We start from the raw sequence: 26,112 nt of genomic DNA, 5'->3' as shown, positions 1-26,112 counted from the left end.
GCATGATTATTTTCAGCTCAGCTACTACTCTTGATTTCACATCCATACTGTATGTGTTGAATTGTGTGTATCTGCCTCTGAAATAAATCAAATAAAAAACAGATATAGTACAGAATTTCAACAAAAGGCTTTCAACAATGACACTTTCATTTGTCTCTACATTTACATCGTTTCCTCGTAGAAGATAAAAGGTCTCCTGTATAAGTCAGGTCCTGTTGTTTAAAATATGTGTGTGCGTGAGCCTGATGACCTGAAGTAAACAGTCTTCTCCCACTAAAGGCCAGCAGAATGCCGATGTTTGTATGTAATTGAGTCTCAGCTGCAGATGGTTTCCCCATGCCCTGTAATCTGGCCATCCGGTATGTAGGGGTGGGTGGGTGGGTGTGTGTGTGTTTTTGAGTGTGAGGGGCCAGCAGGGGTCTTTGGACCTGGTCAAAGACAGGTGTGCAAACCTAAACAGTACAAAACCTCAAAACAACCACAAGGCTGCAACACATGTGAGTCGACAGATACACACTCTTCTCTTTTAACAAGCAGCCGCTCTCTGAGCTCAGCTGCATCCTCAGATGCACTGCAGATCTCACATTACTTTAGAAAACCAGATCAAACTCAGACTTGACTTCGTTTCTGATATTTAAATTCAAGGCAGCGCCTCACTAAGCTTCGTGGCAAGCTGAAGTTGCTCCAGTGAGACAAAAGGCTCATGGGTTTGATTTCATTGAGGGCGCAGGATTACATTCTCAGTTTTTCCCATTTCTTCGAGTTGCAAATCGGATATTCATACGCATACGTTTTATCTGGCCACCACCAGCCAAACTCTGAGGTTGTGAAGACATTAGCAGAGGTTGGGTTACGCTCCAGTTGTTGCTCGCACAAAGCCAACAGTACACACCACGATGCTGAACAGCCTCTTTTAAAAAAAAAAAAAAAAAAGTGACCATTTCAGCATCTTTAGTGAGAGACAGATTGCAGTGAAGTGTGCACAACTCAAATCCTCACATTTGACCTCAACGTCACCACTATTCTGGCAACTCAAACCCTCTGTTCTATTGAAAAGCAGAAGAGCTTGGAGGGAAAAGCCGCTTAGGACACACAGGGCAGAAGAGGGAGAGTGTGTTGGAAAAATAATCATTAGGGTGAATTAGAATCTAGGATTACACGGGAGGAGAGGGGACCTGCTGCTGCTCTCTTACAACATCACCTCCCCCCCTCTATACACTTCTCCAAATAAACCCCACTAATTGCCCCACAACAAAGGAGGAGGACAGGGTTGGGAAAGTGTGTGGAGTTCCTAACCCTCTGTGAACCCACATACTTACAGTAAGCAGCCTTGACACTGCTTAGACAGCGGCAGTGGTTTGTATAGCAGATCACTAGCCAAATGCTGGGCTAAAATGACCATCAGTGGAGGAAAGGGAGGTCCTGTCATCTGCTTACTCAAGGTGATGAAAGGATTATATAGATCCAACACAGACATCATGACAAACAAAAACAGGGCCCTACTCGGTTCACCTTGCGCTTTTGATGCCAATGCGTTGAGGAGAGATGGACACAAGGACTAAGTGCAATGTGTGTACTTTTTGGTTCTGGAGCTGCCAGAAGGCCCCTGATGTGCCTTTTTCCGTGCCTACCTTTTTCTCTGCTTCGTACTCGGCCCATGCGGCCTTGCGGTCCTCCTCGCTTAGGGCTTCCTCCTCTTTGTGGTCTAGCAGGGAGTCGTGTTCATGGTAACACACAATCTGGTCCTTATTGTTCTGCAGCATCTCTGCTAGGAAGGGGTCCTACAGAAGAGAAACAAAACAAAAAAGACACCAGTGGGTTTCAAGTCACAAGCAGTGAGAGAAAAATGATTGTAGAGGAGCTGGAGAAGGACTTGCTGACCTTATTTCCCTAACTCATTTCATTGGCAGCTTTATTCCATTTAACAGACACTTTATTTATTCAATTTCCAGCCACAATTCATTTCAGATAAAGCCGAATGAATTTACAGCACCAGTCAAAAGTTTTGCCTTACCGCACCCTTAAATCTTAATGGAGATGTGTGTCCAAACTATACATTTGTTTTGCCCATTGTCTTTACTGAATAGCCATCTACATATATTATGGATCCAGTTGGCCAATAAATGTTATTTTAGATCATTTTTAGCTTGGCTGTATGTAACAGATTGTTAGTGCTCCACTGTAACTAGATTAAAATAAAAAACAAATCCAAAACTGTATCTTCATTTTGCAGTTATTTTGCTGTTTTGATTGCAACTGGGAACCCACAGCACCAATTTAAATGTTAAATAAGGCATGCAAATGTGCAAAAGTAGTCCCTACAACAAAATAAACACACACGAAAAATGACACTGCTTGGTTTCCATGCCTGCATTGTTATGGAAAACAATACCTGAGGAAAATTAAAAGTTGGGCCAGATTTAGATCACAAACATGGTTTAGATTACTCTCTGCGGCACATTTGCTTTCCTTTGTCTTCTTAACCTCGCTTTACATTAAACTGGAACTCTGCAATCAGGAAACTTTGTCAAACATTTGCCTCATTTACAGGCCAGTTACAGGCTCTGCTTTCCCCTGCCCTCTATGTCCACTGACCACTGAATGTGTGTTAATGTAAAAAGATGCTACTGGCATTAAGAGGGGGAAAAAACTAAACATCAAACCATGAAATTAAGCCGTGATTGCACACCTGCACTGAATAAACATAGAATAAACATCAGACAAGATGGAGTGAAACTGGATCCATCAAGGGGAGAGGGGAAGCAATCTGCGTGGAAACTACCCATGAGCTATCTTTTTGGGCTCCACAACTTCACAGCAGGATAAAAAAAATGAGCAACAGCAGGTAGAAGCAAAGTTTCTCACCCACACACACCACAGCCTCTTAGATTTTTGGATCCTGGGCCCACTTGTGCTCCTCATTGACATGTTTATGTTTCCTGGCCATCAGTCTCAATCAAGACAAAACCAGGCCACCCCTGAACAACCAAACATTGTGAAACAGCGGCACAGCCAGAAAACTGACTGCTTCTTTACCCTCTAATTAGAACATAAAAGCACAGTGGAGTACGCTGGTCTGACCTGGATAGAAGGCACTCATTGTGTTTGTTCTACCAAAATACATGAGCACAAGACCAAATAAAAGCCACGGTCAATGCCAACATTGGGACTAAAGATGCAACAGTATGCATATTTTTAACAGCATCAGTTTACAAATCTATAAACAAGATCTGACTCAGTAGCCAAAATAATGACAGCTTTAGCTCTGGTGGCCAACAGCACTGTTGCAAATTTGTTTGCATTTGTTTGCAAACTTTTGCCCAGGAGCTTACTTTATGGAGAGAGTGAACAAATACTAAAAAGGCATCAGTCTGAACACCAAGGGATAAGTGAAAGCTTTTCAGATGTCTGTGTTGTGTTGGCAATAAGTGTATGACAATAGTGCAAGCAGACAATATGTATACATGCATTTACGTGCATGTAAGATGCCAGTCACTGATAACTGTTGCACAAAATGCATTGTATTTGCAAAGCCCTGCTGTAACAGCTGTTCTGTAGTTCATGCTGTCCAACTTCATATGTATGGCTGGATTTGAAGTGCTGTCATGCATAAAACTATGACCATATCAGGCCTACTTTAAAACAGGAACCTCTCTATTCTCATCTGTAAGATGCTTTCACATTTTTGGTTATTAGTAAATTTTCCGTAACTCCTACAGTTACTTGCACTACTGTTTTTCTATTCTCGTCAATAGTCATTTAGCAGATGCTTTTATCTAAGGCGACAGTCATATATACCCCGATAGGCACATCGGGGGGCACCTTGGGGTTCAATGTCTTGCCAAAGGACACTTCGGCACATAGACATCATTGAAAGACGACCGCTCTTCCTCCTGAGCTACAGCCGCCCTTACAACTTGTAATCTGTTCATCGTGTAGAGTGGGTTGTGTTTTCCTCCAAAGCTAAGAAAGATAAGTATTTCTGACAATCAGGTGGGTAACGGGTTAGTGGAGATGCAGGTCAAATGACAGTACAGACACTCCCACCAGAAAACAGTGCAGTCTGGGATACCAAAGTAATCCCATTCAGCAATGACTCTGGGGTGGTCCGGTCCATCTCCTTCCCTAGAGCACTCAGTGTGTAAGTGTGTGTCCTGAGGCAGCACTAATGATTGAAGGTAACCTGACCTATACTATTGTCATCCTTATGGATGTGCATGGTGAAGCCTATCAATCTACTGCGGGGGAAATGACGCTGGGTGGGCAGATGCTCAGAAAGGAGGCGCTAAATCACCCGACTGAACGGGCATGGTTTTTTCCTTTAAGCAAAGGCAGGCGCGCATTTTTAAAAGATGACATTTGGCATGACAGAATGTGTGTTTGTTCAGATGTACTAATGGAGGTGACAGGCTACGTCTACAGACCAGACTGTACAGTCTATCCAGGAAGATTTCAACCATTACAAAGCAACATTACTTCATATACATTTTATGGTGGACATTAAGAATGAAAGGTCTAAACTAAAAGATGTTTGATTTAGTTAACAGGTACATCAGATAAAGAAATCAACACTTTGTTATTTTTTGGGGGGTTTTTTTCATGCACACAAGCTAATGAAAACCCTTCCCGCGACAAAGAAAACCATTTATACCCTCTTTAAACCTAATTCTTTTACATGTACAGATTATGAACATATCTATCCTGCCAGAACTCCGAAAATGACGTAAAGCAATTTTCAAACTTAGCAGCTATCAAATCACAAAGATGAAAACTTGGGAATCATCATAAGCAGGCCTCATGTAGACTTTACTACTTGGCAAAAAGCATGAATGTGTACTTCACCAATACAGTTTAGTTGCTGCTTGACTGCAAAAGGTATGATGCAATAAGACACTGTCTGGCAGGATTTGTAGTCCACATTATCAGATACTTTCTCAACCTGAAAACATTCTAAACCATGCTAATCACATTTCCTAAACCATAAGTGGCCATTTAATGTGTAGAGAATGCATTAATTTAATTTCTATCATTGCCACAACAGCAAACCTCCACTTAGCAAAAAAAAAAAAAAAAAAAAAAGCCCCACACAGCAACCATTAAATCGGCATGATAAAAGTTCAAGTTATGGAGAAAGACAGAAAGGGAAAAACTGGCTACTGGATTCCAACACACAAGACAAACATCAGACTCAAGTGAGAAGAAAAATGACAAATTGAGAGAAAATCAGTCTCCAGGTAGCAAAGTGGCAAATTCTCAGCTGTCTGCATAGACCAGCAATTTTCTCGAGTTGCTCAGTCGTGTTTGAATGTATTCAAATGGCTCCGTCTGCCAGAAACTGTTTTTGATGCACAGGTGCATTAACCAAAGCAGCTAAGGGGGCCAGGACAGGATCCGGAATGTGAGCATCTTGAGATATTTGTAATAGCTAAACATAGCCAGTCAAAACTCCCTGTCCACCAGCTGCAAACCACTGATACACATAACTCTACTTGCTTGCCATTATCAGTTTCTCAGCAGAAATACACTGAAATATGAGTGCCGTTCTCAGCATCGGAAGGGGACCGCAATGTCTTTAGGCCCATGTTCAAGTCAAAGAGTTTATTTCACTGTCAGTCAAGAAACAAAGGTCGTGTATGTCACAAAGAGCTTTTTAAAAAGGACAATAAAGATACAACAAACCACAGCTTTGGAAAGGGGCAGTATATATATGTAAGAGCTCACCCCAGGACTTGGTAGAAAAGTGTTAAAATAAATAAATAAATTTTAAAAAAAGAAGAAGAAAAAAAAAAAGGAGGTATAAACTTATCAGTTTTAGGTAGATAACATGCATGAATGGAGACTCAGAGTTGCTCAGTCTACAATCTGTCCATCATGAACCAGGTTTCTGTTAAAGACTTCAGATGCACATTTTCCATGTGAACTTTAGAAAAGCATGATGAAAATGTTCCAACTTCATACATCCTCAGTATCTGAAGTTTCCATGTAACTTTTTTTTTTTTTTTTAAAATAGACTCAAAGGACCTCAGGATAAACAGAGAATCCAGTAGGTTCAAACTTGAGCTTTGTTGGGACTATGTTCTGCACAATGGTTAAATTTTTTTTTCATAGATGTTTCTCAACTTTAAAATGTGATGTTCTGACTGAGTCACATATACAGAGATGGGCAAAAGCAGGAACAAAAGAAAAAGCTAACTAAAGAGTAGCATAGCAGTGTGCTTATGCAGTGTAACACTGAAATATTCATAAAATGAAAAGAAAAAAAAAGATCTAGTAACAACTAGACCCTATACATGTTGCTCTCTAGCACTATTTAAATCATTAACACACTATTTAAGAAATAATTAACATCTTTTTTTGTTAAGGTAAAATGTAGTAATTTCAAAATATCAGTTTAATACCTAAATCCTCCACATTGTCTGGTTATGCATTTTACCACCATTAAATCCCACCATGAAAATAAAAACTAAGCTGTCTTTGCAAGTTGCTCAGCAACAAATAGTCTAGATGTCAATCACTTCCCATTATAGTGGCAGCAACACTAGAATGGTCAGACATAAATATCTTGACCAGACAGCTAAAAACAAGAGGTCAACAATGCCCTTTGTGTTTTCTTCATCTGCAACTATTTTCCTCCCTGTTACTACCAATAGACCTCCCTCCACCTGCAATCCAACAAGATCAGGCTTGTTCTATGAGAGCTGGAAAAAGCATTCATGTATAAGAAAACCACTTACTAAAGTAAAAAAAAAAACAAAAAACGACAGGGCTACACTGGAAGTGGGTACACTAACAAAATAATTTACAATACTGCCATCACAAAATAACTCCTGTAATCCACTGATCACTGATATACTGCTTAAAGTGTATTTAAAGGAGGATTTTTCTTTAAGGTCAAAGTGACTTCCTACCCATAATGAGACAAGCATGGTGTGGTTTATTGCTCCAGTCTGCTCCTGTCTGTGCTGCTATTCAAGTGCAGCCTACCCAAAGCATTTAAGTGCTCCTGTCAGAGTCTAATGACCACTGCAGCCATCACCTGCTGAGAGCAAGTACACTGAAGCATGCTTCTAGCATACTGACATGACTGGAAAGTGTACTACACAGAAACATTTTCACAAAGCCTGACAAAGATGTATAAAAATTGACTGGTCTACCACTGGAACTTCTTGATGTGCATGTGGGAGCATGTCAGATGTAAAAAGACAAGCATGATGAACAGAGTGGGTAAAAGTTTCGCAGGGTGGGTAAGGATTGTCAAAATCTCATGTCTGGGCTACAAGAACCTTCTTTGTCATTAGGGGGAAGTGTGCCTGCTTCCTTTGTTTAAGACATGTTTAAGAGGGGGGTTTAAAATAATGACCCTTCATCAAGCAGGGGAGGCCAGAGGGAGAAACAGAAAAAGAAGAAGAAAGGAAGGAAAAAACAAAAAAAAAAACCCCAAAAAACCCCACACACTTCACAATGCTCACTGAACATTTTATGGTAAAGTGCCAAGTCATAGCAGATGCTGTTGAAGATGCTTGGAAAAAAATGGCGTCGGTAATGGCAGTAGAGGAAAAGGAAGGAGGGCAGAAGAGGAAAGTCGTAATAAAGTTTGGATATCAGGTAGGGGTGGAAAATCTGAATCGAAAAATCGTATATTGGGATTTTTTGCTTTACAATTTTAAAATAGATTTTTTAAAATATTTTTCAAATAAACAGAAAATAATCAATTATTAATTTTTGGTCATTTTGTTTATTGTTTTTATTTATCTTTTTACTTCTCTTCATGGGCATTATAGCAGCAGAATGATGGTCTGGCTACTGTGCTGTTTTTTCCTAACTAAAATCAAGAAAAATGATGAGCAAAAAAACTTTGTACATTTTATTCCCATTTTTAATCTACAAAAATCAGCAATATCGAAGAATTGTGTGAATCGCAATTTCAATCTAATCAGCACCCAAAAAATCGAAATTGAATCAGGACGAAAGCATATCGTCACAGCCTTAAAAACAGGCGATTAAATAACCACAGAAAGAACAGAAGAGAGGCTGGCATGAGACAAAGGAAAAAAAATATACTACCATCGCCTGTGCAAAGGAAATCTACCATTTCTAGCAGAAAAAACTAAACTTCACCACTGTGAAGAGTTAAGAAAAGAAGCACACAAGTCAGTCTGTTGTGGCTCAAATCCTTTCTTCTGTGCAAAGCTCTGTTGGCTAAAAGTGATGGAGGGTGTCTGACTCATCTTCACATCATTCCAGACAGCAAATTCCTTCCATTATACTGCAGTCCTGCTGCCACATTATAGTTAACCCTCTGGCCTCAACAGGTCGGCCTGTTAAAAGGCTTGTCAGCCTCTACGTCTTTAATACCATGTCACATAAATGTCTCAGGACTCATTAAAGATCATACACATCTCTCAGCTCAATGAACACATCTTTCCTCTTCAAATCTCCAACTATGTCCTACTCCCAGAGTAGGCCACTCCCAGTTTAAAGAATGGACAGGGACAGAGATTTATATCATCGAGCAAATTCAGTGCTCAAACAACCCCAAATACAGAAGGATTTACCAATCTCTTAATCTATACTAAATTAAACTGTCTATGAAGACAAGATATTTAATGTTCAAACAAACATTTTTTTCAAATATTCACTCATTTTGAACTGATTTTCAAAGTTTGTTTTTTTTTTTTATCTCTGCTCTATGCTGCTTTGATTGAATTCTTTGTAATGTCTGAAACTGAGAACAGTTCAACATTTATTAGCTCAAAGAAGTCTTGATATGCAGATACCAAAGGCTGTCTTGCCTGGAATGATTTATTGAGAGAACAAATTCATCTCTCTCGTTAACTGCAGAAAGTTTTTTTTTTCTTTTTCATTTTTGATGGTTACAAAATTATGATGGGCTTAAAATAAGTGGTTCCTGGATTTGCACCTATTTTTCTTTTTCATCATTGCCATCATGACAGTTTGAGAGGAACTATAACATTAATACAAAAGTAAGTCTGTTTGCTGAAATCAGTTTAGTGAGTGTTAGCCAAACTTCACTCAACAGAGAAAACATACTTCATTATCTTGAGACGATGATATCAATTTTTCGGTTGTAAATTATAATAAGCTAAAGACAATTATAATAGACAATAATTTGCACGTGTTTTATTGCGTTATTTAGGCGTTTTATTATGTACTGTGTTTTTATTGCTTGGAGTATAAACCAATGCCTCTGTAGCCAAGTCTCTCTAAAAAAAACAAACAGTTAAACAATGGTGACATAATGGCATAATTAACCTGTTATCACCAAAAGCCAAGCTTTGTTATCTTGACATCCAAAAATACAACAATAACCTCATGATGTTGACATTTTAAAAATCTCAAGCATGACGTCTCTCAGCTTCCATACCCAGAACCAGAATTACTCCCAGTAACTTCCCTCCCATACCAGTTATCATTGTTTGAATCACACAAAGAAACAGCATGGTGACAGAAATCCCACAGCTGCTGAGTGCCTTGTTGGTCAGAGACACACCACTGCACAGGTATAAATGCTATAAATGTCTATTCTGCCTTAAAGATTGCTAATATGGCTGAATGCCACCGAACAGAGCGTTTTCATGCTTGGCAAACAGGCACCGACTGACTGCAGAGCACAGCTTTGTATCTGTTATAGGCTTTGAGAATGCTTTCATAAAAGAAAATAGCCAAACTCAAACTATGAGGCAGAGAATGGCAGCTATTTTGTTTATTTTCCACTTTCAAAGAAGAACGACAATCAGCAAAGTAACAACTACCAGGTAAAACAACAAACTACATAAGTCAACCCAGCAAACTCAATAAGCAACCAGTTTATGGAATCTTACAATTTTTAATCATAAAATATGTCAAGCGTTTATCACAGTGGCTCAGAATCTTGTTCCTTGTATTGCTAATAGGGCTGGGACGATACGTTTTTTTTTTTTTTTTTTTAACGATTTGATTAACACTTTTTCGGAATTCCTCAGTATTGGTGATTTTAGTGTGCTTTTTAAACATTAGACCATGTGAAAAAGTTGCATGATGACCAGGTTTACAGATTATATTACAAGCCAGATTTCCTAAATTAAAAATTAAAAATCAACTGTGTGTCAGTTTTTAAGATTTATTCAGCAGCAATATATCTGAACCAGTTGTTTGAACTTTTACGCTTGTTTCAGAAGCTTGAACTCCATATAAAAGTGCTGGTTTGAGCGTCTGTTGGATTGCTGCTGCCGTACGTTTGGCTTTGCATTTACTTCGGGAGGGTGTCTTGCTAGGTCGGCAGTAACGTTAGTTGTGTTCCTGCAGTACGCAACATGTGCATTACAAATAGCTTTCGATGTGCTCAGCTCTGGTTTTCCCTTCGGAGCAAAAATATCCCAAAATGTGTCCAACCTTTTGACCTAAAATGTGACGGAGGATTTACCTCTGCACAGTTTTGCAGGTTGTCCACCATTCTCTGTCTGCCTTTAAGTGTTTTCCAAAACAGATATAATGTCGTGTTACGAGACAGTTAAAGAGAAACACTTCGCCCTCTGCTGGAGAAAAGCTTAAACTTTTTCCCCATCTGGCATCTAAACATTTAATAAGAAAAAAATTTTTCACCAAAGGATTTTTTTTTTTTTTTTTTTAAATATTGTAAAACAAAAAAGAAAAATCCTGCTTTTTTTCTCCCACTCCTAATTGCTAGGGTCACCAAACATTCAATTTCACGTGGATTAGGCTATCAAGGAACGCTGAGGCATCAATACCAACATCAAAACTTTGAATAGAGAATTTGAGATTTTCCATAAAGACAAATGACAATTCTTTGGCCTGTCTAAAGAAACACCAAACAGTCTGAAAAGTTTTTTGTTTTTTGTTTACAGATCTCCCTGTAAAGTAACCCAAGATAAACCAAAACAAAAAGGTACACCCATTTAGGAAACAGATCTGAATAAACTCAGATGGGAAGTGAAGAAGTGGGACTTTTCTGGAGTCATTCAAAGATCAACAGAGAAGTAGAAAACAGCAAAGAATGAATGAAGGCAGAAAAAAGACTGCAGATTTATTGCAGGGCAGCAGCAGTGCTGCAAGAAGAACACTATTTAGTGAATAGCAGTAAACACTCAGATCTAAGCAGCTGTGTTGGGCTGGATGGGCCATGTAAGGTATGTGTGTTCTCATTAAACCCCAGGGGGGAAAAATAGTGACACAGCACCTGCATTAAAATAAGAGCCGAATGAGGGATTTTGAAAGGAAACAAAAAGAAATTAAAAGATCCGAGAAAAGCTGAGAGGGATACAAGCTGGCAGAGAGTCTGAATAACAGTTTACAACTTCAGTACTAAACTTCAAAAGAAGGAACAAGCTACTCGCTGCACATTTGGAAAAAATAAGCTTGTCATTTTGCATCATGTTTATTGATGGGAAAAGAAAAAATACTCAACTACTTCGAAAAAGTTTCACCCTACTTATCTGAAACTTCTTTAAGGAAGGTAAGAAGGTGAAGTTCATGGATCATCAAAGCCAGATTACATGTCTGATTTATTTCAAATATGTTTTCCAAAAAGATGTTTTGCAGTGTGTGTTTGTTTACCTTGGGCAGCATGGGTGTAGCTCTCTTGCTCTTCTTTTCTGAAGGATCGTCCAGCTGGTCTGGCTCAAAGGTGTAGAGTTCGGCCAGCTCGTTCATTGTAAAGTGCCTCTCAATTTGCTGCTGGTCCACAACACGGTAGGACAGAGACTGCTTGGTGACCTGCCGCTCATAAATCTTCTCCTCCATTGTACCCTTAAAAAGGACAAGAAAATTTGAGGAAAGAAATAAGGGTTTATCAATTATTACGACAATTTATACTGGAAAAATGAACCATTTCAAATGCAAGGAGCTTACCTGGGCGAGGAACCGGTAGACAAAGACAGGTTTGACCTGGCCAAAGCGGTACACCCTGAAGATACTCTGGATGTCATACGATGGGTTCCAGGATGCATCGAAAATGATGACCCTATTGGCTCCTACCAAATTTATGCCAAGTGAACCTGCTCGTGTTGATATGAGAAACAAACGCCCTCTGTGTGAGAACATGGCAGAAGAAAGTATCAGTAAAGGTTAGGCAACTCAGGGTCCAGCTGCACCCACATCCAACCAGTTTGTTTTGACTATCAAGTTTTATGAGTGTAACTGAGTGCATTCACACCAATATGGTCTGAGGGAGTTGATTTGATTGAGCATATCTTTCAAAAAAAAAAAAAAAAAAAAACATCTTGCATCTTCTTCTCCTTTTTTGATTTGCATTCAAACATATATTCTCTAAAGCGGATCATAATCTGTTTAAGGAGCAAAGATCTGTAGTGTGAATGCGCCCTTAGATACAGGCGTGACAAATAGGCCATAAAAACAGCTCTGTAAAAATCATGTATTCATACACTGTAGATGCAACAGGTAACCTACCTGTTACAGAGTTACAGAGGGAATATAACATATGATAACGGCAAAATAACCACAAGCAAACATCATGTGACAGACTCCACTGTGAAGTCACACTGGATTCAAGATGTCCTCAACCACATCCGCGAGAACAAAATGACATTTCGTTCTTGTGGATTCAAGAACAAACAAAAAAATTGTTTGTTCGTGGCAATATTGCTGTCAAGATGCAAGTTGAAATAACTCATGATTTTCTCTGTAGGTTGGTTGCTGAGGTTTGTAGTGCAATATTTTACTTTTAGAAAATTCCTTGAAATCCAAAGAATGAGTGTGTTTTATGGCACTGATTCTATTTTAAGAAACTATGATCTTGCCGAATAAATGTAAACGGGCTTTATCCAACTGCTCCCTGAATTATATAGAGTAGATTTTTCCAGACCTCCAATAACTCATTTTGAGATGTTTTCAGGTATTTCAATGTTTCTCCACAAGTGAAAGGACCAAACCTTATGTTGGTGGTGTCATTAAACTCCTCAGCCCATTTCTTCCTGGTCGTAGCATTGGTGGAGCCATCCAGGCGATAATAATCAATGTTCCTGAACCACTTGCCTTCACCTTCAGGGGAAAAAAAAAACAGATAAAAATCTGCTTTAACAACTCACCATCTTTAAAAGCTCGAGTCGCCATCTTCTCATTCTTTTCCTTGTCAAAAGAACTTAGTTTGGGTATGAGCAGACAGCAGATAGATGGTTGTGTTGGTTAGAGGCCAGACGTGTTTAGCCTTCAAGATGGCCAACTACCCCACCAGCCTTCATAACCAACATTTGTGTGTGTTTCCAATTACAGCACTGTGATCTTTTCATTACAAATTACAAACCCTTGAGCAAACATTTTTTTGTAGAATAAAAAGTCAAGGTCTAATAATTTTCAAAATGAAAGCAAAAACAGCTGCTGAAGTTTAATTAGGAACATGACCTTACACCAGCGGCAATGTGTTTGTGCGCCTGTGTGTGTATAGGGGTAATAAGCACACCAGCAAGAGGGAGAATACATGTTGTATGTGAGCCGTCTTAAAAGGTCTGAAACTTGCAACACTGAGAAAAAGCTTCAAGGTTAGCATTATTTTTTATCTTTTATGCAATGTTACTTTAAACAGTTCAGTGCAAACAACTGGCTGCTCAATCTCAGTGATAAACTGGCTCATTACAATAAAAATTGCTTAATTTTGGCAAATAACACAATTGTTGACTTTGAAAACATTAAGTTTAGACGATCACTGAATGTTAACAGGACTAAAACACATATTTTGGGTTAAATACTTAGAAGACACAAAAATGTACCTTTGTATGGGGAGACTTTTTCCTCATCTTTTGCTCTACAAGATAGCTCTAGGAAATCCTCAATCAGGTCAAGAGAAATGAGAGACTGACTGAACACCAACCTGTAGAAAAAAAAACAAAAAAACAACCCAGTCCCTCAACATCAGTTACCTGTAAACTATTGTGAATAGGGCTGGGCAATATATCGAATATACTCGATATATCGTTGCTAGTCCCCTGTGCGAATATAGAAAATGCCTATATTCGTCATATTCGAGTATCCTGTTGTCACGCAGTTGTTTTTAGCTGTGAGCGGGGTTTTCTCGCTCCTCCTAGACTCTGCACCGCTTTGCACGGAGAGTTAAAGCAAGCGCACCTAGTTACGTACATAACGCGAGCTACGTGCTACGTCATGAGAGGCAGTGTGTAGCCACTTTCTCGCTGAATCAGGCGACTTCTTGTGAAAAGCGACTAGCGACAAATCTAGCAACTTTTACAGGAGTTATTGGAGACTTTCCTGGTGTTTTGGCGACTGACTTTAAAGCGCATATTGTAAAGTTATTGTCAGAACGAGAGTCTCTCCCCGTCCTAAAGCACCCAGTCGCTCTGGCTGCAGCTGCAGTCAGAGGAGCAGAGAGGTCACCTGCACGACTCCACCTACAGTCACAATGAACAGCCAAATCCGGCACTGATCCCGCTCTGGATTACAGAGTGGGATGTAAATTGCAAAGTTTTTCACGTCACGCTAAAATAATTCATTATATTTGATTACATTCACAATCTCTGTCACTTACTCACCTCATCCACAGTGTGTGTGACACACGCTAAATATTTATCTAGCTCGTCATGTCTCTAGAAAGTACAGAAAGCAGTAGGAATCAAATCCTGAATTAAAAACTGGCTGAAGCCGTTTATTGGAGACGATACAAGGACATTCTGCCTGTATTATAAGACTGATTTCTACGCTAAACTCTGCAATTAAAAAAAATACACGACAACTCAAAAACCTATCCATAAAGCAAAGCCTTATAATAGTTCATCATTTGAAAAGTCCCCCCCTAGAGCACGTATTTTCATACGTTGCATTTATTACATCATGCAAAGGCACTTTATTTTGTTTTAAAATGACATGTTTCTGCCACTGCCTTAACTGTTCAATAAATGCAGTTTTGATCAGTTTGCTTAGTTACAATTTCATCCTTTTGGCATGAATGTTTAAAATCAGCATATCTTAATGCAGTATGAGCAATTATGTTTTAATGGAGACACAAAATCATCTTACTGATGTGATTGTATGCACCAAAGCATTAATTCAAGGCTAAGGTAAATATCGAGATATATATCGTATATCATGACATGCCATAAAAATATCGGGATATTACTAAAAGGTCATATCACCCAGCCCTAATTGTGAATACCCAAAAACTTTTCAGAATATGCCAAAACAACAATAAAAAGAACAAAAAGTCTAACTAGCATGCAGTAGAAACACACGTACACTTTTTCTTCTACTTCCTCGGCCATGCGCAGGATTTCAAAGAGGAGCATCATCTTCCCAGAGTGTTCCAGGATCTCAGCATCAGCCTCTGTGACAAACTCCTTATGCCAGTCTGCAGAGCAGGGACTCCCTGGTGCAGAGCTAGTAGGCCAAGCTGGGTGTGATATAGAGAAATAGACCAGTCTTAATACAGCAAAATACAAATTCCTGCAAAATCAGGCTGACACGTTTAACAGGTTTTTTTGTTGCTTTTTTTTTTTTTTTTTTGGCCTGATGAATATTGTGTTTCATTAAATTGTGAAATTGTCACCTTATGCAGGATAAATCAAAATAGCATTAATTTAAAGGTTAACACTGATGTGTCTCTTAAATTTTGTAATCACTGACATGATTAAACCTTGTTTAAAGCCAATACCATCAGCTATCCGGGCATTAAGTACCATCTGAGACACTAATTTACTTGTTAAATATACATTTCATGTTTTGTATTTATAGGAAATCGTGTAAAAACTAGGATAGAATCATGTTAGGATCGTGAGAGTAGTGCTAATTCCACATTCAAAGAAATGTTACCTTTGAAAGCTGATGGAAAGTGGTGAATGGCGTTTGTTCAGGCTCTCGCATCTAGAGGCCCAGATGCCACTGCTTTTTATAAAGTTCTTCCTTTTTTTTTCTTTTTTTTTCTCTTTAAAAAAAAAAAAAAAAAAAAAAAGGAATCCTCAACAAGGTGGAGCCAGCTCTTGTAAATAAATTGGACTTGTATAGTCCTTTTTCAGTCATGTAGACCACTTTACACTACAGCCAACATTCACACACTCTCATACACCAAAAGGCACATCGGTTCAGGCACATGGTCAGGGGATGCTTGGAATAGATCTACCAACCTTCTGGTTGTTGGATGACTGCTGACTCCTAAACATCTAAGAAACTTACGTTCTTCCACAGGTTCTGCTCTGTTTCGACCTTCTCCATTTCTGCCGCGAGAGCTGGTGTTCCACTCCTTAATAACTTCCACATCATCACTGTCCGAGTCGTCAGAGTCTTTCTTTTTCCCCTTTCCTTGCTTCTTTTTCCTAACAGAAGTGCAGAACATGAGAGAATACAGGATTTAGGCAAAGTTTTAGATCAGGGAGAGAAGTGCCGATAGATGCACAAATATGAGTATGAATATATAAACAAACACAAAGTGACTGCAAGTTTACTTTTTCGATTTCTCGTCCTCAGATGTCAGACTCATGGAGGATTCTTCCGTTTCAGAAGCGATGAATTCATCCATACTGTCTTCATCAAAGTAACCCTGTAAGAACACACACCTGAGTAAGAGTCATCTGCGTGCTGATATATAGTAAAGTCACCCGAACACAGAACTGGATTCAGGGGGGTAGAAACGACACATAGGGTGAAAGATGTGCTGCAGTTTCTATATGGACTGTTCTCCACTCATACTTGATCTGTCAGCCATACATTTTTATTGTTATCGCCCAGTGTGTGTTTTGGTTCTCATAGTTCAGTTTTTGTGTAAAGAATTTCGTCTGATTAGGTCTCTTCTTTTCTGGTCGTACCCTGTTTTCTTTGCTGATGTAGTCCAGCTGAAGGCACCAGGGATGGGTCCAGATTCTGCTGAGCATCTGGAAATCCTGGAAGAGTTTGGTTCCTGCACGACCTCGGCCCCCTTCCAAAGCATTCCCCACACCTGCATGCAGGACAAATATAAGCAGGAAGATGAATGTGTGTTCAGATTATGTACAACATGCTCTCAGTTTCTTTATATACACAGAAGATTTTAGGAAAATATGTAGTATGAAAACTTAAGCCGTATGTGTAGCTCTCTCAACATCTCACTATGGTCAGTTTAAAAGACATGTTTCAGTTATCTTTCTCATGGCAAAGGAGAAAATAAATAAATCCTTCAACTATAAATGTTCATTCTTGGTCTTCAAATCTGTTCGGTCAGCTGCTTTCCAAAGTGAGTAGCAGTTGCTGAACTGCTATACACATATGCCCTACACACTGGCCTGCACTCACCCTGGGAGGTCAAAAGTTGCTGTGGGTTTTACATAAGCAGCAGAAAGAAAAGTGAACATATACCACCTATTCCCACCCTGTGAATGAGTGGCGGTCTTTGGTCTGAAGAAGCCACTATGGAGGTCCACAGTCAGAGGGTCGAGATCAGCAGTGTGCACTGTGGACAACCTGGCCTAATGAGCCACAGCACATGCCACCAATCCCCCCACATACCAGCTCTCCTGTTCTTTGTTTTTGGTTTTGGTGTAAAAGTTATGGCCCCTACACCCTCTAGATTTCTTTCCCTTTTCTTTATGCCCCCATATGTCCCTCCCTCTTACCCCACACCCTCTGTTCCCTTTCTCCCAGAGCTCTTCATTAGGGAGAAACGTGGGAAACTGGGCTTAAAACCTGCCTGCGGCACAGTGCCAGCTGCCACTCTGAGAGGGAGAGAGAGAGAGAGAGAGAGAGAGAGAGAGAGAGAGAGAGAGAGAGAGAGAGAGAGAGAGAGAGAGAGAGAGAGAGAGAGAGAGAGAGAGAGAGAGAGAGAGAGAGAGAGAGAGAGAGAGAGAGAGAGAGAGAGAGAGAGAGAGAGAGAGAGAGAGAGAGAGAGAGACACACACACGCAAAACCAGAGGATCTGGACCACAGTCTGACAGGAAAGTCCACTAAAAGACTTAAAGCACTCGAAAAAGTGAGATTCCAGAAAGGCCTTCCATTTATCTGAAAAGCCTGTCTGAATAAATGACATCCAGTAAAGAAACCACTTAAGAAAAACAGGATTGCTGCAAATGGATTTAGACTATTCTATACTACTTTGACTTTGCTTTAGTCTAAAACGATGATAAACCTGTGCTTTGACTATCAACCATTGGAAAAGCTTTACTAAAAGTCCACACAGTCCCAAAACAAAGAAAGAAACTCAGAAAGAGTGAGACCAAAGAAAAGTCTCACCTGTGAAATGCTCCAGGTAATATCTGTAAAGTTTACACTGAAGGGGAGTCACTCGGACAGACAAGACATACTCATGTTTGGGAGGCAGAAACTTGGTCAGTGCTGAGTAATCTTTCCTCTGGAGAAGAAGAAATACATAGTTATGTTAGAGGGCAGAATTATCAGGTCAAAGAGAAGACGAGTAAACAGTTTTACAGATCTTTTACCTGGACACAGCCAGCCAGCATCTCGTAGAGAATGTGAGCTCTCTTCTTCATAATCCGGACATCATGTGGAGTAGAGTCAGCACACTGGCCGTTCTGAATGGGATTAATGAAGCGATTTCTAAACTCCTTCACTGACCCAAGCAGGTTTTCCTTGATGAAATTCACCATGCAGTGGTCTAGGAAGGAGAAAAATATCAAATACTTTATAATCAATGCACATCCAAAATCTTCATCTATGATGAACATGCAACACCCATCTGCATTTATCCAGGGCACCCAGAGGAACTGAGATATCTCACATTCAATAAGGTTATTTTGTAGAGGTGTTCCAGTTAGCACAATCCTCCTCCTTGTTCTGATGGAGTTCATTGCTCTGGACACAGCAGATGTCTCATTCTTCAGGATATGTCCCTCATCACAGATCACCAAGTCCGGACCTAATGTTACAGAACAAGAACAATTTTATACAGACAGCAGCTTAAACAGCACACTGAATAACATCCGGTATCATCAACCACAAAATGTAGACGTATCAGAAGAGATTAGCTGGAAAATGTGAATATAAACATAGAAGTATCTGAACAGCAAAGGTTGTGTTAGCATAATTCCACATAAAAACTATTCTTTTTCTAGTTTTTTCTTTCATATTAGATTTTTAAGAAGCATTCATATTAAACAGAATATTGACAAATAAAGTGAAACTTAAAAGATATATGTGAAGCTTTATAACCTATTCTATTCTACAGTCATTTAGCAGAAGCTTTTATCCAAAGCTACTTACATACCCTAATAGGCACATTGGGGAGGCAAAAACTACATACTAAAATTCTGGTAGTCGAGGACTCCCAGTAACCATGGAAATACTGCCATTCCCTTCTTTTAACGTTTACCTGGGTCTACAAGCGTCTTCTGAAAAGTCTCTTTGAGCTTCTTGCTCTTGATGTTCCTGCCCTGCGTCAGGTTTCGGTACATCTCATAACCTATGATCATAACACCGCCCGATTCTTGCCATGACTGTAGGGCATATGCTCGGTCCTGTGGCTTCTTTACTGTGGCCAGCTCAGTCACCTGTTGAACATTATAAGAGACACTGAGCACCACTTTACTGTTAAAGCATACAGACATGAAAAATGATAAGGACAACTTCTGACCTCTAAACTCTCATCATCTTTCAGTCCTTCTTGCCACTTCTCAAACTCATTTAGCCAGTTAAGGACAGTGTTCAGAGGGCAAACCACCAGGGCAGTGGAGAAATCAAGCTTGTCACAAAGCAGCAGTGTATGAAGGAAGGTCACCACCTGCAGGGAAAAATTTGAATTACACTTGAAAATGGCCACATAACAGAATTATTGTAGACTATTATTAGCTCATTATAATTAGACAACATTTACCCTACAGCAGTTAGCATTCCTGCATAATTTCCTTACAGTTTAGGACAATTAAAAACAAAAGTAATGCAATAAAAAGAGCTACAAATAGGTAAATAAAACTATGTTTAACTATATATAACCATGATTTTTAAGAATGCCAAAACAATATTTGACACAACAGCAGAATGTGACTTATTTTCTGTTTAACCCATGTTTTTAAAAAAAAAAAAAAAAAAAAAAAAAAAAAAAAAAATCTTACTTGCAAAGTTTTTCCAAGACCCATACAGTGGGCCAAAATACAGCCAGAACCTGCACACTTCTCAATCTTTTTCACAGATTCGCAGCAGCAGTCCCACATAAATTGCACCCCTAGAACAAAATTTAAAGAGAGACAGACTTCCCTTAGCATGGAGTATCTCAGACTTGTCTGGCCAAAACCTTTTTTTTGGATTATTAATCAAAGAGGAACATATTTAATTTACCGTCAACCTGGTGAGGTTTGAGCTTTGTAACAAGATTCTTGTGGACCTGCACCAATGGCTCCTTTGTCTCTTCATCCTCATCCAATACCAGCTTGGTTGTGATGGGACAGACTACCTGGGAAGCCTCCTCCACAACAATAACCTGAGGATGGATTAAAGTTGAGGAAAAACATGTCAATTTAATCTCAAAATCATTTGACCTGAGCATGCAAATTATAACCTTAAGCCTATATACCTTAATGCTCACACAATTTTATTGCATGATTAGGATTATAAATATGTGGGCGGCTGTTGCGCAGAAGTACGAACAGCCATTTTCAACCAGAAAGTTGGAGGAACATGCCTAAGGGTCCTTGGGCAGGACACTGAACCTGCATTGCCCTCCCCACGTGACTGTACATATAGTGGAAAGTGCTGCTTGCAGGTCGGTATGACTGGAAAAGCACTATATTAGTGCAAGTTCATTTATCATTTTCAATAACTGGCCTTTACATAATATTTAATTAATTTTGCATCACTTCCCCATTATATTTGAACAAAGTAGTATTTACTTATTTTATCAATTAATTTAAAACACAAAATGTGCCCACAAAAGAAGGACACTAATGAAATGGCAGCATAACCAAAGACAAACATAACATGAAATAGATTTCAGGCAGTGGAAAAAGACCAACACTCCAACAGAGTCCAATGCCTGTTAAAAGTTTTATAGTGCAAGCAGTACACAGCAGTCTGCGTTTATGTGGTTCATTGTGCAACTGTCTGGTTTCACCACTGATCACAGCTGTCAGATTTGAGATCCAGCAAGAGGCAAAAATCACTAGATTTTATTTTTGGATAGGCTATTGTTTGCATTTATTTCATGACATTTTTATTATTAGTTGATGTTTGCTGTGACATCTTGTGATTATGTAACATAAACATTAAGCAAATGATTTTCTATCTAGAATCCATGAATGTGTTGAGAGAAATTATAAGCAGGTTCTGAAATAGAAACCTAAGCAAAGCCCATCTCTAACCATGTGGTTGGAAAATGATAGAAAAGACATTTAGTAAAGAGTAGATCTAGAAACATTTTCATGAGGGAGCCAGGCAAGGGCAGACTGGAAAAAGGGTGGTACAAATTAATTTTTTTTTTTTTTAAAAAGAAAAAGAAAAAAAAAAAGTCCAGATTTTAATAAATGAGCTGATTATTACAACTTTTGTGGTTATCAGATGTGACATTCAATTTGTAAAACAGCCAATGATATTTTTCAGTGTTGACATGAAACATATAAAAGTAAAAACCAGGGACATCTGAGATTTACCTAAGTGGAAACTAGTTTAGACTACATATATGGGAACGATTTATTTCCCCCAATCATGCCTTTCTATGCGAACACACAGCCCTCTGATGGTAAAATTAATATTTTGTTCATTTGTTACCCCCAAGCCTGTTCAGAAGAAAACCAGGTTGTTCAGCAGAGTCAACAAAGTCCCCCGTTGGACTACGAACACAAGGAGCATATTATGCCCTCATCAGGTAACTGCTAGGGGTGTGGTTGTCTGAAACTGGCAGTGTCCAGAAGGCACAGCTTAACTCACAATGACAACCATCACAATCCCACCAAATCAGATGCTGGAGATTACAGTCTTTCACAATCACAGCAGTTACAAATTTGTGTTTGTGACAGTTTTATGAAAAGCGGCACCACCAAGTTGAATGCTAATCCCGCTGTAGGCGACATGTTGAAAATCAGAGGTGGGAATCTTTAGGCACTTCATCATTTGATTACAATTCTGATGATCGCTGTGTGATTATAAAAGAATTACTGAGGTTTTGTTTTTTTTTTTCCTTGTGAAATTACTTCACTTCTTCCACTTTCCAACTGCAAGCCATTAACATGGTTTCTCATTTTTGTCGTGACAAAGAGGAAGAAGAAGACTTGTTTATCTGTTGGTTAATTTGAGGAAGAATTTGTTACCACCACATGAGAACAAAACATGAGGTTTATCAAATCCTTTTCATCTTGGCTGACCATATTTTTACCAGAACTACCAGCTAGAGGTAGTAATGGAATTGCAAGAAAGAACTTGTTCTTTTATTTTCAACTACAAGTCATTTCCTTTGGCTATCAACCACATACACACATGTTGTCATTGTGTCTACTCAAAGTGTCCTGCATAGAAGCCACATTGCCCCTCCTTGCAATATAATGCACACTTCTTCATTTTTCCATTTTGCCTTTTGCATTCCTCACCATCAACTACTGATTCCATATTGACCACATCTGAATGCTGCATCAAATCCACCCCCAGCAAATTTGACCTGGTTTTGTTGAAGTGGCAAAACTCACAACGATACTGCCATTCAATAATCAATTTCCTGGAGAAAATTCTAGTCATTTCTATACTAGAAAATTAAATGAAAGTGTTATTACAGCACTAAAATGAAACTTTAATATTTTACAGAGTAAGAAGTATATCTATGTCATGACATAACTTGTGTGTCAAGAATTAGCACAGTCCAATTTCCAAAACTGTTTCACATTTACCTCTCGGAGTTTCTCCCTGAGAGCCTCTCTTTCAGCAATACGTTTCCTCCTATCCTCCTCTTCTTTCAGAGCATCTCTCGTCTCTGTTCGCAACTTGTTATCCTTCAAGATTTTGCGGATCTTCTTTCGACCTTTACGTCCTTCTCCGTCTTGATCCTCGTCATCTTCTGCTCCACTCTGTGGAAATGAACATTAACTTCAGCCCTCTGATCCTTTAGCCTTTAGGTAAAAAAAAAACCCACTTCCTATGATGAGTAAAAATCCCCAGAACACACTCTGGGGTTAAGTTCAAATAACTTTATAGGTGTCATGCATGACTTTGCCAGTAAAATAGATTGAGTCCAACAACCCCACCAACACCAAGTAATCCAATCAAGAATTTATTTATTTATTTTTTTTAAAAAGGAGGCTTTAGGACATTTTGAGAGTGTGATGCATTTTAAAACACCTTTTCATTGCTGGAGGAGCTATCCTGGACTTTGATCCTGCGTCGCTTCTTCTTCTGCTGCTTGTAACTTCTCTGTTTCTCGTCATCCTTCTTTTTAGAAGATCTGCATAGACAAAAACATTATTAACCAAAACCAGCAAAGTATTACTCCTAAATCATCTAAACTGAAAAATATTACTGCCATCAATTGGATAAAACCCTTTCTCACCTGGTCTTCCGGCGTTTGTTGTCTTTTTCTGATTCACTAACCTCCTCACTCATGCCCGACTCTGAACTGGACTTGGACTTTTCAAAGTCTGAGTCTGCAGAGTCGTCGCTCTCTACTGATAGACAAAAAACAACAAAAACAAAAATCAATTAAAGGTCTGAGCTGACAAATGATCAAACAAATGAAGACATTTAGAAAGAGTTAAGAAAAAAAAAAAAGGGCTCAGAATTTGCCTTTTTGCCCAGACTTCTTTTTGCCCTTTTTCTTCTTTTCTTTAGCGTCAGATTTCTCCTCCCCTGACTCCCCCTCACTCAGAGAGAGTTTATGACGAAGCAGTTTGTGACGTCTGCCACTCTTCTTCACTTCAATATCTGAACCGGAGTCTTCAGTTTCTTCTTCTTCTTCTTCTTCTTCTTCTTCGTCGTCTTGAAAGGAGAAACAAATAATTAAAGACTGACAAGTAAATGGGTTTATAAAAACATCTAATAATTCACTACCTTGTTCCTCGTCTTTCTGCTTTTCATTTTTATCTTTTTGGGAAGACTTCTCTTCCTTCTCTGTGTCTTCATCATCAGAGGAGCTCTCTGCTCCTGAAGAGTAGCTGGACTTTATTTGGGCAAGAAGCATTTTCTTAGCAATCCTTTGGAAGAAAAAACACCGACAAAAATAGAGGGTTTCACATAAATCCCAAAGACAAAGTTAATGACAACATTTATTTTTAGATGGTAATAAACTACAAATATGGGCCTGTCAGACTTCACACACCTCGTCATTTCTATTCAAACTGACTTTTGCATAACAGCTACAATAACGTCCAATCACACATGTCAAACAGCATACATTTCTTGCAGGTTTCAGTAAGTTAAATTCAAGACCTTCAAGTAAATTAATAAAATTTTAGACCAAAATGATGCATTATCAGAAACATTTGAATGAGCAAAAAAATTCAAAACATTTAATTTTTATTCATTTTGTTAGCAAAGAATATTGAACTTCATACTATTTCAATCCCATGTTTTCTGCAACAAGCAACCAGCCTTGACTCTTAACACGTCGGTTGCTTCTTGCATTGTGTGGGTAGCGGCAAGCATGGCCACAAACTGGGCAATTTGTAGCCTGCAGGTATCTTTTGCTTTATGGTTTAATCTTCATTTACAAACACAAAGTTATCTGAGCCCCTCATGAAGACAGAAAACACAGAATCAACTATTGATGGCAGCATTTTACAAAATGTTATGCGGCCAAACTTCTTGGGAACCAAATAAAAAAATTAACATCTTGGATAAAAACCTGGGCATTTTTAAGACTTTTTGAGACCTTAAACTTAAGATTTGAATTTTAGACATTTATAAACTTTTAAGACCCTGCAACAGACAACCTAAATTTAATGTTCCCATCAAAATTTCAACATCCTATACTGTGCCAAATCTTCACTGATGTTATGTTTCAACGGGCATGACAGTTTAACCTGAGGCGCCTTTCATGGCATTATTTAGTGTAAAGCTGAAAGAGTCGATGGCATTACATGGCAGTGCCATCAATTTGAAACAATCTGTTGAATAAAATGAAATAAAAACTGTAATTTCTAATCCCTTTTGTGGTAAAAAAAAAAATAAATAAATAAATAAAATAAATAAATAGAGAAAAAACTTGGAAAAATTGAAGAAATACAATTTTATATTCATGTTTTGGGAATATTTTTATTCAAAGTGTAAACATCTATTAGAACATAGACAAACTCAGTAACTTATTTTGGTTTTAAATGACATTTTGTCAGTACTTTGATCTATAGCTAGTAATAATGTAGTTAGATGCATCACAACTTTAAAGTACTGCACCCTCTAACCCAGGAGAAAGTGTTCTAAAGCCAGCTTTGACTGATGTATGGCAGTAATCTCACTGTAAAAGAAGCTAATTAGTTATTATCTTGCTTACATTGTTATATAAGCAGCAAATAATTAGAAAAGCAGGCTTGAATTTTTTCCCCTTTTATAAACAGTGGCAATCAACAAATATCAGCTGTATTTGTTTTTGACCGGAGTGTTGAGCTCCAGTCCGTGAGGGTCGCAATCCTCCAGGTTTTAAAGGCCATTTATGCTTGAAGCAGAAGGCACGTACGCAGATAGATACACAGCTTTTGCCAGTTTCCTGAGTCGATTATGCACATTATTTGGAACATTTTCAAAGCGCTTAGCTATCAAATTGTTTTACCCAAGCAGGAAGCTCGATTGATGTAGCTGCAGTTTTACTTAAAGGATTCTCTGAACTGCAGAAAGCTTCATTCTTCAATATTTGAAGAGGTTAGTTTTTCCACACACAAACACCTGTGATGTATGTTAATACACCTAAATTAAATTGATGGGAGTTATCCCTGATTCAGAAAGTGTGAAACTGTTTTAGCCCAATTTGATGATTTTGTACAGGAAGAAATATTTTTGTATGTTATGCAAATTTAGGAAGTGGCCTAGTCTCTCCCAGACATTTTTGATACTTTGACACCAATTTAAAACCAGTTCTTCATACTGATCCCCCAGCCAGAAGCATATCTTAAATTATGCCATTTTCGAAATACCTATTTTCTGGATCATCATCATCATCTTCAAAAACCCGACTGCCATCCTCTTTATTGTCCACTTCATCTCCTGCGCAGCAAAACAAAAACACAGTTTAATGGAAAGACATGACAT

At 38.7% G+C, this 26,112-nt stretch overlaps 1 protein-coding gene across 4 annotated transcripts in view; it reads right to left on the bottom strand.

Annotated features, from left to right (window-relative positions):
• The window catches only part of atrx (ATRX chromatin remodeler), a 39,503-nt gene that overhangs the window by 5,863 nt on the left and 7,528 nt on the right, over positions 1-26,112 (bottom strand). For 2 of the 4 annotated variants that reach the window (XM_079250303.1, XM_079250300.1), the window contains exons 9-30: positions 25,998-26,067; positions 23,920-24,065; positions 23,659-23,850; positions 23,426-23,540; positions 23,218-23,320; positions 22,770-22,946; positions 20,236-20,377; positions 20,013-20,122; positions 19,535-19,681; positions 19,274-19,451; positions 18,683-18,820; positions 18,384-18,559; positions 18,178-18,295; positions 16,782-16,912; positions 16,422-16,516; positions 16,153-16,292; positions 15,220-15,373; positions 13,743-13,843; positions 12,909-13,017; positions 11,869-12,046; positions 11,575-11,766; positions 1,632-1,781 (exon numbers count right to left, since the gene is read on the bottom strand). In XM_079250303.1, coding sequence (XP_079106429.1) covers positions 1,632-1,781; positions 11,575-11,766; positions 11,869-12,046; positions 12,909-13,017; positions 13,743-13,843; positions 15,220-15,373; positions 16,153-16,292; positions 16,422-16,516; positions 16,782-16,912; positions 18,178-18,295; positions 18,384-18,559; positions 18,683-18,820; positions 19,274-19,451; positions 19,535-19,681; positions 20,013-20,122; positions 20,236-20,377; positions 22,770-22,946; positions 23,218-23,320; positions 23,426-23,540; positions 23,659-23,850; positions 23,920-24,065; positions 25,998-26,067 — 3,062 coding nt within the window. The remainder of the gene's footprint in view (positions 1-1,631; positions 1,782-11,574; positions 11,767-11,868; positions 12,047-12,908; positions 13,018-13,742; positions 13,844-15,219; positions 15,374-16,152; positions 16,293-16,421; positions 16,517-16,781; positions 16,913-18,177; positions 18,296-18,383; positions 18,560-18,682; positions 18,821-19,273; positions 19,452-19,534; positions 19,682-20,012; positions 20,123-20,235; positions 20,378-22,769; positions 22,947-23,217; positions 23,321-23,425; positions 23,541-23,658; positions 23,851-23,919; positions 24,066-25,997; positions 26,068-26,112) is intronic. The other 2 variants (XM_079250302.1, XM_079250301.1) reach the window with 2 other exon arrangements.

This window comes from Telmatherina bonti (assembly GCF_933228915.1).
Source record: "Telmatherina bonti genome assembly, chromosome: 12".
NCBI classification, from domain to species: Eukaryota; Metazoa; Chordata; class Actinopteri; order Atheriniformes; family Telmatherinidae; genus Telmatherina; species Telmatherina bonti.
This window is presented reverse-complemented; position numbering and strand designations above follow the sequence as displayed.